We start from the raw sequence: 18,665 nt of genomic DNA, 5'->3' as shown, positions 1-18,665 counted from the left end.
TCTCTTTTGTCCTAATAAGTGATTATTTGAATTTTACTCCACTATCTTGATGATTATTGATGGTCTGTTTTGCCTTTGAACTATTCATTTTTTTTTTTACTCCTGACTGAGGGTTTACACAAACTGCACCATCTATGATCTACTTTACTAGATTACTTTTGTCTTTATTAGTTGAGCAGTGTATATACTGTTTAACTATGTAGTTTTAATATTACCATGGCCACAGTGTTGAACAGGACACCGGCGAAGGTTGGCACCTCATTAAGAATCCGTAGGTAACGAAGTTTTGCTTGTAACACAGATGCCTGCACAGATAAAGAGGGAATTAGAGAGTGGCCTGATATGTATTTATGTGATCTGTTTATGTCATGTTTTACCTTGCTGCCAGAGAGCTGGTTTTGGTGAATTTTAAGGTTCTGAGCCAGTGCCTTCCGGAGGGACTTCTCTTTGTAACCCTGTAACAGGGCGGGAGGGAGAAAGGGATCCAAACCCCACTCTTTTCTAGAGGGAGATTTGGGAAAAGACAGGGCAAGGGAAGGTGATAAAGGGGGGATACAGTTAAGTGGGTGAACAGAAGAAATGTAGGGCAAATACAAGTACAAGGGGTACAAAAAATAGACACATCCAAGAAAGAACTTCAACATGAGATCACACCCCTTTATTAAAGATATCATTGTAATTATAAATAATTATCTAACTAGAATAGCTAAAATAAGTAATCTTGTTAGTAGATTCTTGCAAAAAGTACCATTTTAAAATACATTTTAGTTTTTATTGTTTAGTTTCTCTTCTTGTTGAATATAGCTGTACCAAACAATAACCCACGTGAGAAGGTTTTGTAGGAAAATGCCAATAAACTGCAGCAAAGTAGAGAAGGTTCTTGGATGATGGACATGATGTAGACTGGTTTGACTGCCTAGGGCAGGGAACCCCAACATTATTTACTCGTGAGCCACACAAGCATGAAAGAAGGTCTTTGGGGGATGCCAAATAAGGACAGTGATTGGCTATTTGGTAGCCCTATGTGGACGGGTGGCCTGCGGGAGGCTCTGCTTGGAGTAAAGCTATGTCTTTGTTCTTCCAATACCTAAAATTCAAAATCTAATACGCGGCCACTGGAAGAAACATCAAATGGGGTAGTGAGCAACATGTTGCCCCCGAGCCACTGGTTTGGGATCACTGGCCTAAAGTGTAGGAAACAGCTCGCTAAAACATACTTTATAGGGGTAGCAAGTTACCTAGATGATGCTAGCTGTAAAAACCAGTGGCAAACCAAATTACTGTAGTTAGGCCTAAAGATCGACAGCTGCTGCTTCCCATTTCTCACCCTTAGGTTATTGGCTCATTGTGGTTTTGAGTGTAGGCAACAACATCAACAAGGAGCTAAACCCCTAGGTGGTAGTAAAGTGATCATTACTGATCATAAATATAAATAAAAGGCAACATTTATTAACCGTTCTGCCAGCAAAGAAAAAAAACCCTATCCCATAAAAACATTTAAAGGAGGGCCTGACACTCTCAATAATTATTAGTCAACCTATATACACTCACCTAAAGGATTATTAGGAACACCTGTTCAATTTCTCATTAATGCAATTATCTAATCAACCAATCACATGGCAGTTGCTTCAATGCATTTAGGGGTGTGGTCCTGGTCAAGACAATCTCCTGAACTCCAAACTGAATGTCAGAATGGGAAAGAAAGGTGATTTAAGCAATTTTGAGTGTGGCATGGTTGTTGGTGCCAGACGGGCCGGTCTGAGTATTTCACAATCTGCTCAGTTACTGGGATTTTCACGCACAACCATTTCTAGGGTTTACAAAGAATGGTGTGAAAAGGGAAAAACATCCAGTATGCGGCAGTCCTGTGGGCGAAAATGCCTTGTTGATGCTAGAGGTCAGAGAAGGTTATTAGTATGGTGTTCCTAATAATCCTTTAGGTGAGTGTATATATCAACGCCTTTAAAATAATAGTATATATATACAAGTTGGTTATAACACTAAAAAGGAGTATTTTTTCTTAATAGTGATCAAACCTAATCCCAGTAGTCTTTATGGATTAGGTTCTTTTCACTTTTTTGCTGACATAATTGTTAATACATAGTGCCATTCTATATATACTGGACACCCTTGGTGGTAATACTTTTGTTGGATGGGAACATTAAGTAGATGGAGGTATGAAAGGTTTTGAGCGTTGCCATTCTAAGGGCTCTTACACATAAAGCATTTAGCTCTGCGTTCCTCTGTGGTGGGTTTCTTCTAAGCTCCCCCACTCCTGCAGTATAGGTATTAATAATGAATCACGTCAAAGAATGAATGTACTAGATTACAATTCTGACCACCGGGCTATGTAGAGGGATTTTTAAAAGTGCCCACAAAAAGTATTTGTACACATGGCCAACAATAAACTAGAGACAAAACTCATAAACAAAAAAAGAAGGAAGGCAACAGCTGGAAATAAGACAAACGACACACAAAAGGGGTTATTTACATACCACATTGCAGTTTTTTGCCCTATGTTCAGTGTTACTGCAGTTGCCAAGGGGAGTTGTACCCGGCAAAATCGCGGCTGATGCTTAGAAATGACAACCGGTTGCTTTTGCACTTCCATTTGTGACAATTAGGCTACTTATCAAGTGCAGTTGGCATCATTTCTGGTGTAAAATTGACATGTAGGCCCAATTCTTTTGGAGCAACCATGCTGTGGCAATTGACACAGGAAGCTGTGGGTTCTCTGTAGCTACTGCTTGGTTTGGAGCGGGTGGTAGGTTTTGGGTTCCCATAGTAACCTTCGTCAACTACATGCAGCTGTATGAAATGCATGGTACACATGTTGATGCAAGTGCCTTTGGTTAATGGGATATTTTTTTAGAAAAAGTGACTATGGGCAAGTGCAACGTGGAGCAGTAGTAAATGCCCCCTATAGCCACATGAACTGACAGAGAATTTAAGGAAAAGAGGTGTATTAGGGTTGGCAATAACAAACACTACGCTGAGTGGCAGGGTTATTAAGAAAAGCAAGTGGGAAGTACTGCGGTTAGTTTAGGAGTAATCAGTAATGGAGATTAAGCTCATAATGGCAAACATGGCGACACAGCTATTATCTTAGGGCAGGGATCCCCAACCTTTCTTACTCGTGAGCCACAGTCAAATGTAAAAAGACTCGGAGAGCAACACAAGCACCATAAAAGTTCATGGAGGTGCCAAATAAGGGCTAAGATTGGCTATTAGGCAGCCTCTATGCACACTATCAGCTTACAGGGGGCTTTATTTGGTAGGAAATCTTGTTTTTATTCAGCCAAAACTTGCCCCCAAGTCAGGAATTCAAGAATAACTTTGGGGGCACTGAGAGCAACATCTAAGAGGTTGAAGAGCAACATGTTGCCCCCGAGCCACTGGTTGGGGATCACTGTCTTAGGGCTTAGTTGATAGTTTGCAAGGAGGTAGAACTGCCATTAGTGGGTGGTTTCATATTTTGACCTGCATAATCACGGTGACTAATTTAAGAATTGTAGTATGAAGAAATAGATATACATAGAAATGGAAGAAATAGATATATAAACAGATGCTTACTAGGTAAGCCACAAGTGTTAGTTACATGGATTGTAGTGGAAATGTAGATGTATATGTTGCAAATGTTAGAGTTAGCATGGTATCTGGAGATAATTATTAAGACTAATTATTAAACCTTTAGGGGCATGTTTGCTACATCTGACAAGTATGTGCAACGGGACTGCAGAAAAAGAGTAAAAGGTTAGGAATGAATAGAGTTATTTCTTACTCGACTGCCCGCAGGGAAATCTTCTGTCCTGGCCGAGAAGAGCTGACACTTATATATATATGGAGGGCAGTGAGAACTAAGAGAAGTTCAGGCTTCAACTCGGTCCCCAGTCGATCCCTGATTACATCATTCCGGCTCTGAAATCAGAATAGCAGAGTCCAGATGAAACTTCCCTGCTGTCCATATAGTAGCTAACAGCTAGCAGGGACATAATTCCTATTTAACTTTTCTATTTGTAAAAAAATGCAATTATACCTGTATGTACAAATATTCAAATGCAGCTGGGTCAGTGTGCAAAATTTCAACAGGATCTTTTGGGAAGAAACAAACTCGAAACAGGCATCTCATACCTTGGTAATGCGTTCGGTGTACAACCTGTAAAAAATAATAAAAAATTCCACACTAATTGTCTGGAGATAAACAAGTTCCATAAACTATCAATGTATTCAGTGCATTTCAGCAAACCCAACATGCTAAGATTTACTATACTCAGTCTAAAGCCTGTAGTAATACTGCTCAGGACTTGCTGAAGCTCCAGTTTGATTATGCTACTTATCAGCCATATTAAGGTAATACTTCATCATATAAGAATCAATGGGAATTTGGGTAGAATAAAGAAAAGAAATACATGTTGTGGAGGAATTTTGTTGGGGAAACGTGACTTTGTAGGGACATCAGACCCATAACTTTCAGCCTCGTGACTGATGGGTCACAGAACTATGCAGTTATAGCTCTAGGTCTTCGACCAAATTCAGCAGAAGACAACTACTTTCTTCTTTTATGGTAGAACCAGGCAAAATGTGTTATGATGATTTAACCAGTTCAAGATTAAATCAGTGGGCTAATTTGGAAGCAGATAAATGGAAATGGTGACAAAGCATTTGTGAGCGGAAGTAAAGAAGTGACCATTCTCTTAAATGGTTCTGTTGGAGATTCATCTGAGATACAAGCATTAGGATTGTTAAGATCAGTGTCAAACGTTGCCACAGTAAAATATAAAATATTTTTCTTACTAAATAAATATTACACATTTGGGGGATATTGGTTACGGGATAAATAGGGGAAATGAGAACTTTCACTTAGGGGCACATTTACTAACCCACGAATCCGAATTGGAAAAATTCCGATTGGAAAGCGAACATTTTGCGACTTTTTCGTATTTTTTGCGATTTTTTGGGCGCCTTTCCGACTTTTCGGAAATTGTCGCAACTTTTTCGTTACCAATACGATTTGCGCGAAAAAACGCAAGTTTTTCGTAGCCATTACGATTCGCTCGTATCTTGTCGCGACTTTTTCGTATTGTGCGCTCGTAAGCGGCGGGCGAAACTTTCAGACTTAGCATGATTTTGGAAGCCTCCCATAGGACTCAATGGCACCCTGCAGCTCCAACCTGGCCCAAGAAAAGTCACCATACTGAAGCTTGAATGAATCCGAATGTTTCGTACTCGGTGCGAAAGCTGCGAAAAAGTCGCGACTTTTCGCGCAAGTTTTAATGCTACGAAAAAATCGCCAGATTTTGCACAACTTTCGGAATGGCTACGAAAAAGTCGCGACAATTTTGCGAAAAATCGCAAAATACCGATCATTACGAAAAAACGCAATCGGACACATTCGGCCCGTTTGTGAGTAAGTAAATGTGCCCCTTAGAGTTCATGCAGCTTTTACAAACAGTTACATTGTTCTCTCCTGGCCAGTATCAGTATTTCAGCCTATATATGTGCAAGTATGTGGGTATACATATATTGGCAATACCCTTTGGCACAGCTTGAACTCAATTGAATTTACTGAACCTTCACGCGTATGGGCTCTAAAGACAGGTATGTATGGCATCATCATTTTGAATAATCTGGCCTACTTCATGGAAATAACTGGAAGAGAATTACATCAAGAATTATTACATTTTAGGTCATTATGCAGTATCTAGTAGAATTAAGTCTAAAACAACTGGACTTTTCTGAGTTTTTCTTGAAAACGTTTCACCACTCATCCGAGTGGCTTCTTCAGTTCAAATGACTGGTAGGGAATTCCCCGGTATTTAAACACTTGATGGTAGTACAGTCACAGACATCCAATCACAATGGTTCCATTGAACTTGTTCAGTTAGGTGTTAGCTGAAGCTGACAGGGTATCTTGGACCGAGAGGACAGATGATTTGAAAGAGGTGTAAAGAAGCCACTCGGATGAGTGGTGAAACGTTTTCAATAAAAACTCAGAAAAGTCCAGTTGTTTTAGACTTAATTCTAATAGATACTGTATATCATGACCTGGATGAATGAGAATCTTCATTGTCATTATACAATTTATGTAAACCTGACTTATTCTTTTATTGTCTTTCCATTTTCCTACTTTTTTAACATTACTCTGTTCCACCCCCATTTTCTCACATGAGCCAGAGGCAGTTTGTCCTGTAAGAGCAGAAATTTGCGGAACTGTTCTGTTGCAGAATACTCCAGAACAAGGGAGAAGTGATCACGATGGCGAAGAGATAGTCTGTCCTGAAGAGTGACCATAACATCCTGTACAAATAACACAAAACAAGTTAGGGCAATGCCTGAGCAGCTAAGTACTTTGGCACATTCAGCATCAGTTTTGTCCACTTTTTTTTACCCTGCTGAAAACACCTTTTCTGGCAGGAATCATCTAAAACTCACCCATGCTGGTAATTTGACATAATTCCTAACGACAGCAATTGGAAGATATTTTCAGCAAGAAAAGAAAAACAGTGGCTGGAAATCATTATGTGCCTTAGCCCTTAGGGCAAAACAAGGTTACAGATACAAGTAAACATCATTCAGCCATAGTTTCAAGAATACCAGTAAATACATTTTCACCCCAAAACCTCACTTAATTTACATTTAAGCTGTGCTTTCAGGTGTATCTGGAAGAGCAAATAGGCATAGTCCCCAATTCTTACCCTAAATGATCTTCAGGTTTAGCCCACCCAGTACTGTTAAAGCCCATCCAGGGTTGGGGGGCATTGGGAACCATTTATCTTAAAGAGCCAGTTCATCTTTACTTTTACATTAACTTTTAGTATGTTATAGAATGTCCTATTCTTAATAAATTTTCAATTGGTCTTTTTATTTATCATTTATGAATTATTTGCATTTCTCTTCTGCTTCTTTCCATCTTTGGCTGACTGAACCTGGCAGTGCTCTATGATGCTGCAATTCTATTCTTACTTATTATATTTATCTTTGTATTTAGGCCCATGCTAAGGTAAATTGGAACGTACAACTAGATAATGTCTGAAATTTAAAACTGGAGAACTGCTGAACAATTAAAACAGAATTCAAGCCTATGAAAGGATTGCGCCACTTTCTGCCCAGTCTGACTGACACAACTGCAGAGGAGCCTTTAGCCATGTCGACTGTGGCCCACTGAGGCTGAGGGTGGCTTTGGGGGTCTTTTGGTCAGAACTATTTTAGTGCTTGAAATTCTTAGTAGTAATGACACATTCCTATGGCATTTTTATGGTACCATGTCATTATCGCTTTAAGCTGGCCATACATTTTAATATCCCCTGGTTTGGAAGGCTGGCAATTGTTTATGCTGTATCTTTTCTCCAATATTGGAACAGATATTGGATGGGCAGACCTTTTGTAGGGACCCCATAAACTAACCAAATAGGTGTCAACTCAATCTGGAGGGGCCAATTTGGCTGCTTTATAAGCGCAATTGTATATAATATGGCATTTATGTATATAACAGCATACAACATTTAACAAGTCTAATCAGTTCAAAAAAATACATTTATTACGTATCCTACATTTTTTTTTTACTGTTTGCCCTTTTGCAGGGACCAGAAGACCATAAATGCATGTATATATGTTTTTTCAAGCTGTGAAACATTTATCACATAGACATTTCACTGATCTATTCTGCAGCATTTCTTGCCATGTCAGCAAAGGGCAAAGGCATAAACAGCTATTTTTATGGACTGTTTCCATATATTAAATGGATAATTAGTTTTTTCATAGGAAGTGGAATATACTCATTTACAAAAAAGGTGCAAAGTGCAAAAAAACAGGTGCAAAACAAAAAATATACCAAAAGCAAAAGGTGTACAAAATATTCCACCATCTCAGTGAATGGACACGGACGCCTGCAATATAATCGGTTAAAAAACAAGTATGGGACCTGTTACCCAGAATGCACTGTTTTTTTCCGGATAAGTCTACTAAAAAATAATTTGATCCTAATAGGATTGCTTGCCTCCAAAAAGGATTCATTATATCTTAGTTTGGATCAAATATAAGAAACTGTTTTATTATTACAGAGAAAAAGGAAATTGGAATTGGCTTATATTTGGGTCTATGGGAGACAGCCTTTCTGAATAACATGTTTCTGGATAATGGATCCCATACCTGTCTATAAAGAAAGGAAGCTGGAATGAAGCAAAATAACTTAGTCCTTGCTTTTATTTCCAGAACATGTTTTGGTTTATCCGGAACCCTTTTTCATGTGTTGTGTGAATAAAAGCACTGACAGTTATTCTACTTGGTTCCAGCTTCCTTACTTTATATGTTTTAATCAGTGTTAAGTGCCAGAACGGGACACAGTGAGAAGGAACCTGGACAGCCTGGTTGTTTGGTTGTGGATCCCACAGTTGGCAAGCCTGCAATATAATAGGTTTTGTATATGAAATGGGTATAAAATTCAACCATGAACCATTTACCTCCTTATAAATGTGTAATGATTTACATAGCATATTTTGATTGCTAATTTTACGCTGCTCAAACCCCTGAAAAGCCAAGGTCATCCACAATACGTAGCTCCTGGTAAAAAGAACTCCTATTACCATAATTGCATGTGTGAGATTAAAAACAATAATTTGTTTTTAAAGAGATGAACTATTAGCAACATGAAGTATCACTAATTGAAATTATTTGGTTTTCTGCCAATTGCTACTTAAAATTGCTTATCCTTCATCAAGCACTCTATGCCGTTTCTTTAATTGTGGAAGTTAATTAGCTCTCCATTGTAGAAAGAAAAATACTAATCAGTGTAAATATTTCGGCATCTCTGTGTTTGTACAAACAACACTTACAGCACGTTCTAAAGTCAAAAGCAAGATGAACAAGAGCAGATAATGTCGGCAAATATGGGCTTTTAAACCAAAAGGCTCCTTTGGGTTCAGCTCCAAAAGAGCCAGTTTAAATACTGACAGTTTTCCTGCCTGTCAAAGAAAATTAGGGCCTATGTTTTGGCTATAAGTGTGTCCTTGCTCTTGTCATGTACCTGCTGAAACTATTATTATTATGTATTTTTATTTACACAGCTGCCATAATAATTTATTAGGATTGATGTGGAAGACTGGGAAAGCTATCTCACCTTGACTGTAGTGCGGCCATCAAAAGTGAATGATTTAATCTGTCCATTCTCCAGAAAGACCTTCAGAACATTTGGAATAAGGAGAAGAGGAGGCGAGTCCTTCATCTTAAGCATGTCCTAAGTGAGAGTGAAACATTGTAGGAAAAAAGATACATTATTGTTATTATATTTATATAATATATGGTGGCTGTATACAATTCTACCTGCACATATGTCATGGTAAAAAGTGAAAATTGGCTTCCAGCATTCTATTTGTATGTCTCAGGAAATCTGAAGCCCAACATGTTTGGTTAATAGGTGTGTCATATGTACAGGAAAATGATGTGTATTGTAAGTGTAAATCTGTGCACTAAGACTATTTAAGTTATGCATAAGGGGGTACATAAATCAGAGTGATACTCAATAGAGCAAGAGGTTATCAGGGCCATCAAATGTGAGTATAAGAGGAGAGGCTGTGATAAAGTTGGGCCCTTTTTGAGCTAAACAAAGTCAAGTTTCTATGAAGTGAACAGTTATTAAAATGAGGGAATATTTTAATGACTATAAAGTTGGTTTGAAGAGTGAAATAGCAAATATTGTTGAGTTGAATGATGTTGAAAAATTTTATGGGTAATGAGCAGATTCTGTACATACTTTAAAGGAAAAAGAAAGATTGCTGGGAGTTGCCAAGCTGTTAGGTACCGTCACATTGATTCTAGTTCCCCTGGGCTTCTCCGCTCATCAAAAACATACTATCTTAGGGTACTGAGCCACCATTCTGCCAGGTCTCCCCTGTGCCAGTTTCAGGAGGTTGCATATGCAGTACAGAAAAAATTGTGTATTGAGCATGTCTTTACCCATGCCTGAAATACTGGAACAGGGTGCTGGTGTGGCATTCAGCAAAAAGCCTTGGCTGGTGTGCTATTTAGAGAGGAGGGGGAACAGCGGGTACAGAGACGAGAATTACTGGGGGTGCCTAGCAGCTTGGCACACTTCAGCGATTTAACCGTCCTCTTTTAATTAAATGACTGATCACAATTAGTATAATGATCCAATAGACTTTTTAGGAGGAATAAAATAAATAAAATATGTAGAAGCTGAATAGAACAAATAACAGATTTGGAAAGTAAATTACAGTGGTTTGCCATGTGTAAATTCTTATTAGTTTGCAAAATAGATGTTTCACAAACATTACCATATTATAATATTCGTTTAGATGTTTAGGTGAAAATTTAAAAAAAAACGGCGAGCAGTTCCCATAGCTGCAAAATCAGAGATGAAAGGGAACTATGGGTGCTGGTAGATGAGCATCAAGGCTCCATGCCATGCAGCAACTACAATTTATAAAAAAAAACAAAAATAACTTTTCCTTTATTAACCTTTTGTAGCAAGCCAAATCACAGCAATTGCACTTTTTAATGACATTCAGTAATGTTTAATTTAATTGTTTTAGCAGAATTTTTATAGATTTTTGGTGGGACCCCACCTAGACGGCCCAGTTTAGGGCACCTACAGGTATATACAAAAGCCATTAGAGTTTAGGGGCAGAGGCACTCATGAAACATGTTAGCTAATCGTGCCCTACTTGTATTTCAATAAAACTCTACAGTTATTTTACTATGCACATTCATGGGATTCTTAGCGCCTGCCAGAAGTTACTGATTGTGTTTAGCTGCATTTTCCAGAGAGGTTTAGAAGCTTGTTGCAATAAAAATTACATTAAGCTTTAGCACTCGCATGTTATTTTCACTCCATTTCCAAGTATTCAAGGCATAGTTGTGCTGGTTCTCCTAATAAAATGAATAGCCCTTGTGACCCAAGAACATTAATAAAGTCTACTCCATCCTTATATGTAACTGGTTTTCTGATATTTTTGGTTCAAAGCCCCTCGGTCTTTTTTGTTCCAATATTTGGTCAGGGCTCTCCCTGCTGATAAGGTAATAGATACATGAAATGATTGTTGCTTACTTCACTGCTGAAGCTCAAACAATATCTAAGGCATAAGATGCTTTAGGGCCTCCTAATACAATTAACCTTTACTATTCCATAACCTTGCAAGCTTCAAAGTAACCCTTTAGGGCAAAAGCCTCTGCTGTCAATGGCAGCTCTTCCTAACCTCAAGGGGTCCTATATACAGAAAGGCCTTAACAGGAGGGCTTAGCTTCCTATTTGTATACGTATGAGTTATTGTCTGTCAAACTGGAGAACTGTGATAAATATTCCCCTAAAAGTATTAAAAAAAAAATCCTATTAGGAAAAGTGCTCTGCAACTTCACTGTTCTTAGAATAAAACAATGTTTTGGCCCTGTTTACTAATGTCATTATATATCTTTATGTCATCTGGGAAGACATACTCATGAATAATATTTAATAATAGAGTTCATTATATGACCTCCCATTATACATTTATACAATGTGATCCTTTCCCCCAGTGTATTACATTGTCTCTCTCTAACTATATGGGAGGAATTCCTGCAGGGTAAGTAATATTTTATATGTCTCTAAAAGCACATTCTGGCAGTGCTGCTGAAGTGGTAGATGTAGATGCCATAGCTTCTTCGCTAATAACACCAGCCCTTAGTATATCTGGGCACTTCTGTGTAAGTGTTTTTAGAAACGGGTCAGTCTGAGAGTATGGCTATACTGTGTCTAATGTAAGCTCCTATAAAATAATACAGCAATTATGTTTTATCCTCATATAATCAAGAAAAAGAGTATAACTTTTTGCATAATATTTTTAATCCAGAAGGTGCAGCCACTAGATGGTGCATTCTGTTCTTATTACGTGTTTAGAATGTGTTCCCAGTTCATTGTGTTCATTACAACCTCAAGATTTAGTTAATGTTTGAAGAAAAAAAACAGAAAGGCTATTATTCATAGAGTGCTGTTGTTCCATAGGTGATTAACATAAACCTGGAGACACCCGGAGATTAAGCAGCTTGCCCAGGGTATTTAGCATAAACTGTTATAATAAAATAACTAATCTGATATACAGACATCTTGAACATGTGAGCTTCTAGCTGTTGGTGAACTATAAAGGTCCCCATACACGGGCCGATAGAAGCTGCCGATATCGGTCCCTTGGACCGACAGCTTATCTCCCCGTGTAGGGGCAGAAACGAGCGGGCTGGCCGACCGATATCTGGCCTGAAATTGGCCAGATATCGATCGGCCAGGTAAAAAGATTCAGTCGGATCGGGGGGCGCATCGGCTTGATGCGGTCCCCGAACCGACTGCCCCATTGCCGCCTACATAATCCGGTCGTTTGGCCCCAGGGCCAAACGATTGGATTATTTTTTTTTTAACTTCAAGCTCCCCGATATCGCCCACCCGTAGGTGGGGATATCGGGGGAAGATCCGCTCGCTTGGCGATCTTGCCAAACGAGCGGATCTTACCGTGTATGGGGACCTTAACTCCTATTGACATAATTCATTAAAGGTACTTGTGCCCAAAGACGCATTTTGCATTCCATTATAGTTGCACTTGGCGACAGTGCAACGGTCTCACCTAATATTAAGAATCGCATGCAGAACAAAACAGGAGGGTCAGAGGGACCTGCTTTTAAGTACTTACTATTTAAAAGAATGGAAAACAGATTCACTTTGTTGCCAGAAGGCATTTTGGGGAGATTACTTGCCCATGGTAGCAGAGATTAACCGAGGGCGACAAATCTTCCCGTGTGTTATGGCCCTAAAGGCCCCCATACACGGGCCGATAGAAGCTGCCGATATCGGTCCCTTGCCTCCTACATGCCTCCCCGATATCGCCACCCGTAGGTGGGGATATCGGGTGTCGCCAAGCAAGCGGATCTGCCCATGTATGGCCAGTTTAAGGTTTGGTTTGCAGTGGTTGATTTTTTTTTTTTGTGGTGGGGATTTTAGAATGTTTTTAATTGCTTAAACTGAATTGAAATGTAGTATCAAATATTGCCTTTGACTTGTTAATGAGAATAGCCCTCTGCGGTGATCCCCAACCACTGCTTTGTGAGCAACATGTTGCTCTTCACCCCTTTGATGTTGGTAGCAGTGGCCTCAAATTAGCAGCTCATATTGGAATTTCTGACTTATAATCAAGGTTTTGAGGTAAAAAGACCATGGGTACTGCAACACAGAGCACCCTGTAGTTTTTCCAGTCTACAATGGGCTACCAAATGACCAATCACAGCCCTTATTGGTCACCCCTTAGGTGACCATTTTCCATGTTTCTGTTGCGCCCCAACTTTTTTCTATATTTAAATGTTACTCACAGGTAAAAAAAAAGTTTTTTAACCCTGGTCCATCTGTCTACAGGCTGCGCCAATAGCCACTGAAGACTTCTGAGATATTTTGATGCATAATACAGCAGGCAAACATCATATTAATGGTGAAGGCTGTAAATGGCACAATCCCCACTGAATGCAACTATATCCGATCCATCAAATTCCCACCCACAATTAATTCATTTTTAATTTTCTTCTTATGCACTGGACCCAAATGCAGTAACATAATACATGCAATAAAACATACATGTAATGCTGCACTTAATCACAGTGATGGCGGCATTGTGGGAAATTTTTTTGCCATTGTGGATAAAATACATAGTAAATTGCATCTGAAATTACTGTCATAAATCACCCGTTCTGTCTCGGCTAAAAGTTTCTGTTCTCATTTGGTCCTGGTATGAGTCACCTGACTGCATTAAGCATCTGCTCTGGATCTATATTCGTTTTATACTAAATGGGACAGTTCCAATAGGGAACCCTTGAATAGGGGTACAAAGAAGTGCGCAATAGAAGATACCAATATAATTAACTAAGACAAAAGTTGCCTTTTTCACTAGTGCTAAAAGTTTATCACAAGCAATGAATATTGGTATGAGAAATAAACAACTAATTGGAAAAGAACTGTTAAACCTTTTAAACAGCTTTTCCACAAACAAGAATTCTGCTACAGTGATAGATGTGTATAATCCTTTGCAAACTGGCAGTAGGCTGCTAAACAAAGGTGATCAGAACTTGTCACATGTATGCCAAAATGGAATATTTTCAAAGATTCAAGAAAAAGAAAGCATCATTTTCAGTGTGGATGAAACATGTCAATCTTTTGCTACAGAATAAGAAACAGACAAAGACCTGCCACAGAGTCCATCTCAGAAATGAATAATAACTGGCTCCCTGATGTGAAGCTGACACAACAGCACGATAAAGAACTTCAGGGAAATGACTGGCTACATGATAGTATTTAGTACAGTAATTGTATAATAATTTAAGACAGTATAGTAATTGATGCAACACAGAGCCTGCTTAAAAAGCAGTTTAGAACAGAAGGAGTTCAAAGCTGTGTCCTCTCACAGAATCATTTCCAGCCTGTTCAGGGCCCATCTGTACAAATTCATAACGATAGCAAGAGGCACCACTGATCAGATATGTACAGATTCAAGGGAGAAAACAAACAAAGGAATGTTAGAGCGCTGCTGAATAATCCTATAAAGGCAATTAAACAACTTCATGTAGATCAACAGCCAAACTGAGAGGTTTATCCCATTGCCAGTGCTTTGAATCCTGGCTAATGGTAATCCCATCTGCCCAGCCAGAGCAAAATAATTCACTGCTTTGACATGGATTTATCTTTTTTGAAAACCATGACTAAACGTATTTCCACGAATGGCAGTCATTTGCTAAAAAATCTGAATTGAAAAAGCACAAACGATGAAACATTAAAAAACAACGAACTTGTCGACAGATAACCATGACTTTTCTGTATTGTCGCACAAAAGCCAGCATCAAAAAGCCTGAAAACCTCTAAAACCATGAAGCAAAGAGAGATCTTCCAGTTGTTAAAGGGACATCTGCCATTAACTTGGACAGATTTAATTATCAGTACATATTTATTGCAATGTATTAATGCCATTTCTACTAAAATATTCATAAAGCTTTTTACTGTCCTGTATGGGGGCAAAATGAACAGACTATTATTGAATAGTATTGCTATTGTACCAGGGATAATGTGCTTAATAGAATACAGGTATGAAATCTATTATCCGAAAGCCTTTTATCCAGAAAGTTTTAAATTACGGGAGCCATCTCCCATAAACTCCATTATAAGCAAATAATTCTATTTTTTCAAAGGGATTTCTTTTTTCCGTAATTAACAAAACAGTACCTTGTACTTGATCCCAACATATAATTAATCCTTATTGGAGGCAAAACAATCCTTATGGGTTTGAGTTTAAATGTTTTTTTTTTGTTAGACTTAAGGAATGGACATCCAAATTACAGAAAGATCCCTCATCCAGAAAACCCTAGGTTCCGAGCATTTGGCCCTCCATTATTGTTAATAAGCAAACTTTACTGATAAACATTAGAGTGGGTATTAGAAATCAAAATACAAAGTACTTTCACTTATCACTGATAGCATTGACATACCCCCACAATCTCTATATGCATTTCTATATATTAGAAGTTATTCTAGCCACAAATCCGGGCCTGGTGACCGGGCCTGTTTATGGCATCTTACAGCAGCCCCTCTGGCATTTGCCAGAATCAACAGATTGCCAGTCTGAGAATGGGTTGTTGTCACACCTCCCACAATACTTTACACACAAGGGAGAGTTGCACCCCCCGAAATGTTGATGTCACAATTAAAGGGATAAGCTGCATAAAATATGGTGTGTGTGTGTGTTTGTGGCTCCTTGAAAGTATTCTCTATTTTTTATAACACTCTGGATAAACTAGCAGTTAGGACAGTTTTAATATAGACATCAATTTTGAATTTAATGGACATGTGCCTAAATTACTATGTTATGTCTCCTTTCCATAATATTTAGATGCAACTGAATATAGCTCTTCATTATATGAACTAATGGTGCTTCCAGAACAGAGCAAGAACCACTTGCAGCTCATTAGATAAGCAGTTTCAGTTTCCCCTATCCTGTGCCAAAGTAGGGTGGGAAGTTCCATTATCCAAGGAACTGTAACAAATGGGCAACAAGTCAGGAATATTTAGCTACATACAGATCTAGCAATAGCCATAGAATTGGATCTGGCTGAGCTATATGCTCACTTACAGGCATGATTAAAAGGATTAGAACAGATTATCTGGTCAGTTTGTTAATGTTTCTATAATGATTAAAGGTACGACAAAATGCACTCCTTGAACTTTTGCATAGTTGCAGTTGACGCTGCTCAGTCCTTCCATTCTAGATTGTGCACTGCTGCTCCTTTTATCGCAGGGGAATGATGGCAATAATGCCAACATTATGGGAAAACACACTGCATTATGGGGGAAAAACTTGCTCACTGCACTTTTGGCTTTATTGGTTTTGACTGCTTTCCAATTCAGTTAGCAAGCCAGCAAGAGAAGGAATTCATTCCAAATACAGTGTGTCATTGGTTGGAAAGCTGTAATTAGCAAGTTTGTTAAGTTGTATAATAAGCATTTATTATAGGAAAAACATAGTGGGTGATAGCCAGGCAAAATAATCACCTCTGTAGAGCCCCATTTCTAATAGCAGCAGGAAACATGTATAATAGCAGCACACACAGTATCATACAAGAGGTTTTTTTGGATATAGATTTAAGGGCAATGTACATATGTTGGATAGATTTAGTAGACTCAGTCACCTAAATTACAATGAAAAATATAGGCAGGTAAATTGGCTCCTAAAGATGGACACTACTGTTTTTGAATATGTTTTGAAAGGATGTTAGATTGTAAGCTCCACTGGGGCAGGGACTGATGAGATTGATGTAATGTCTCTGAGGAATATACTCTGTACTCTATATTTATATGTACTATACAGAGGATAATAACTTTATAAGGGACTAAAGTGATACAAAGCACAATATGTATAATGTATATGTTTTAAGGTGCCCATACACGTGAAGATCCGTTTGCTTGGTGAGGTCGCCAAGCGAGCGGATCTTTATCCGATATCCCCACCTACGGGGGTTCGATATCGGTGAACATGTAGGCTAATTATAATGGCGGCAATGGGGCAGTTGGTTCGGGAACCGTCCCCGATCCAACTAAAATTTAAGGCCAGATATCGGTCGGGCATGCCCCTCGTTCCTGCCTCTACACGGCCCAATAAGCTGCCGAATTGGTCCAAGGGACCGATATCGGCAGCTACAATCGGCCCGTGTATGGGGACCTTTAGTCATTGCAACCCCTTCTACCAACTCAGATTTGTGCTGCATGTTGTAGTGTCAGGGCTTGATTATATTAGTGGACTCAGCACCACATAAAACAACAGGATAAGACCCTTCAGGTGCTGAGTATATAAAGAAATATAAAAATTGACCCAGTTTTGTAAAATGAGATCCCGCAATAAGATTACTCTTACAAAGCACCAGTCAGGGAAGATCATTTCACAGTCTGAAAATGGTTATTTTAATAGTTCTTGTTTTCCAGGATTTGGGTTTGGAGATGGCAGTAACAGTGGCACAGGAAAAGGTGTATCTAAGGGCTTAAAAGATGAACGAATGGCTAACATAAGGGCTCTGGCACACGGGGGAGATTAGTCGCCCGCGATAAAACTCCCTGTTCGTGGGCGACTAATCTCCCCGAGTTGCCTACCCCTGCCATCCCACCGGCGATGGCAGATGCGGCGGGGCGATTTGCGCGAAATCGCGCCGCCGCGTCTGCCATCCCGCCGGCGACTTACATGTTCGCCGGTGGGATGCCAGGGGTAGGCAACTCGGGGAGATTAGTCGCCCGCAAACAGGGAGTTAATCGCGGGCGACTAATCTCCCCCGTGTGCCAGAGCCCTAAGGGTTAGGAGTGTCTGCATTCTAATCTATTCAGCCGATACTTCATTCAGAGTTGCTGATACAGGAAAGGATTAATTATGTTCTAAGTCTGGCATGTAAAATAACTGCCTAATGATCTTTAGAGCCTTAAGTGCTTCAGGTTAGTAATTTTACTGGACATTTATCACATGAAATAACAGAATAGGTAGAATTCATAGTCTTTTGGGTTTTGCTCATTAATGATGCTATAATTGTTTTGGCATGTATAATACTTTCCACATTAATAACTTCTTCATTTTTCCTACTGCTATATCAGTCCTGTGATGCAGTTTTAGATGTTTTAATCTTTATGATTTTTTAATGTTTAGATTTAATACTTTTGGGCAAAACTTTTTCTGTTTTAAATGTGTGGTGCTTCATTTTCCAACTATATAAATGTGTCGATAAGCAGGCCCTACAGCAAACGGCAGTTCCCAGTGACTCTGAATGGGGCAATAACTAGCCCAGTGGTCCCCAAGCAATGGCTCCCAAGCAACATGTTTCTCCCCGCCCTCTTAATGTTCCCAGTGGCCTCAGATCAGGGCCTTAATTTTATATTCTTGGCTTGGAGGCAAGTTTTGGTTGCATAAAAAACAGTTGTACTGCCAAACAGAGCCTTCTGTAGGCTGCCAGTCCACAAAGGGGCTACCAAATAGCCAATCACAGCCTTTATTTGTCACCCATGGATTTTTTTATGCTTATGTTGCTCCCCAGCTCTTTTTACATTTGAATATGACTCATGGGTCAAAACGTTTGGGAACCAATGCTCTAGTTTTTTTTTTTCTTCCCCCATAGATACACAA

At 39.1% G+C, this 18,665-nt stretch overlaps 1 protein-coding gene across 3 annotated transcripts in view; it reads right to left on the bottom strand.

Moving 5' to 3' along the window:
- Window positions 1-18,665, bottom strand: part of frmpd3 (FERM and PDZ domain containing 3) — a 98,310-nt gene that overhangs the window by 9,805 nt on the left and 69,840 nt on the right. For all 3 annotated transcript variants that reach the window (XM_031890635.1, XM_002940408.4, XM_031890636.1), the window contains 6 exons: window positions 9,116-9,232; window positions 6,166-6,297; window positions 4,037-4,156; window positions 3,782-3,918; window positions 378-501; window positions 216-305 (listed from right to left, as the gene is read on the bottom strand). In XM_031890635.1, coding sequence (XP_031746495.1) covers window positions 216-305; window positions 378-501; window positions 3,782-3,918; window positions 4,037-4,156; window positions 6,166-6,297; window positions 9,116-9,232 — 720 coding nt within the window. The remainder of the gene's footprint in view (window positions 1-215; window positions 306-377; window positions 502-3,781; window positions 3,919-4,036; window positions 4,157-6,165; window positions 6,298-9,115; window positions 9,233-18,665) is intronic.

Source organism: Xenopus tropicalis, chromosome 8, assembly GCF_000004195.4.
Source record: "Xenopus tropicalis strain Nigerian chromosome 8, UCB_Xtro_10.0, whole genome shotgun sequence".
NCBI lineage: Eukaryota > Metazoa > Chordata > Amphibia > Anura > Pipidae > Xenopus > Xenopus tropicalis.
Note: the sequence above shows the minus strand (reverse complement) of the source record. Positions and strands in the feature narration are given on the sequence as shown.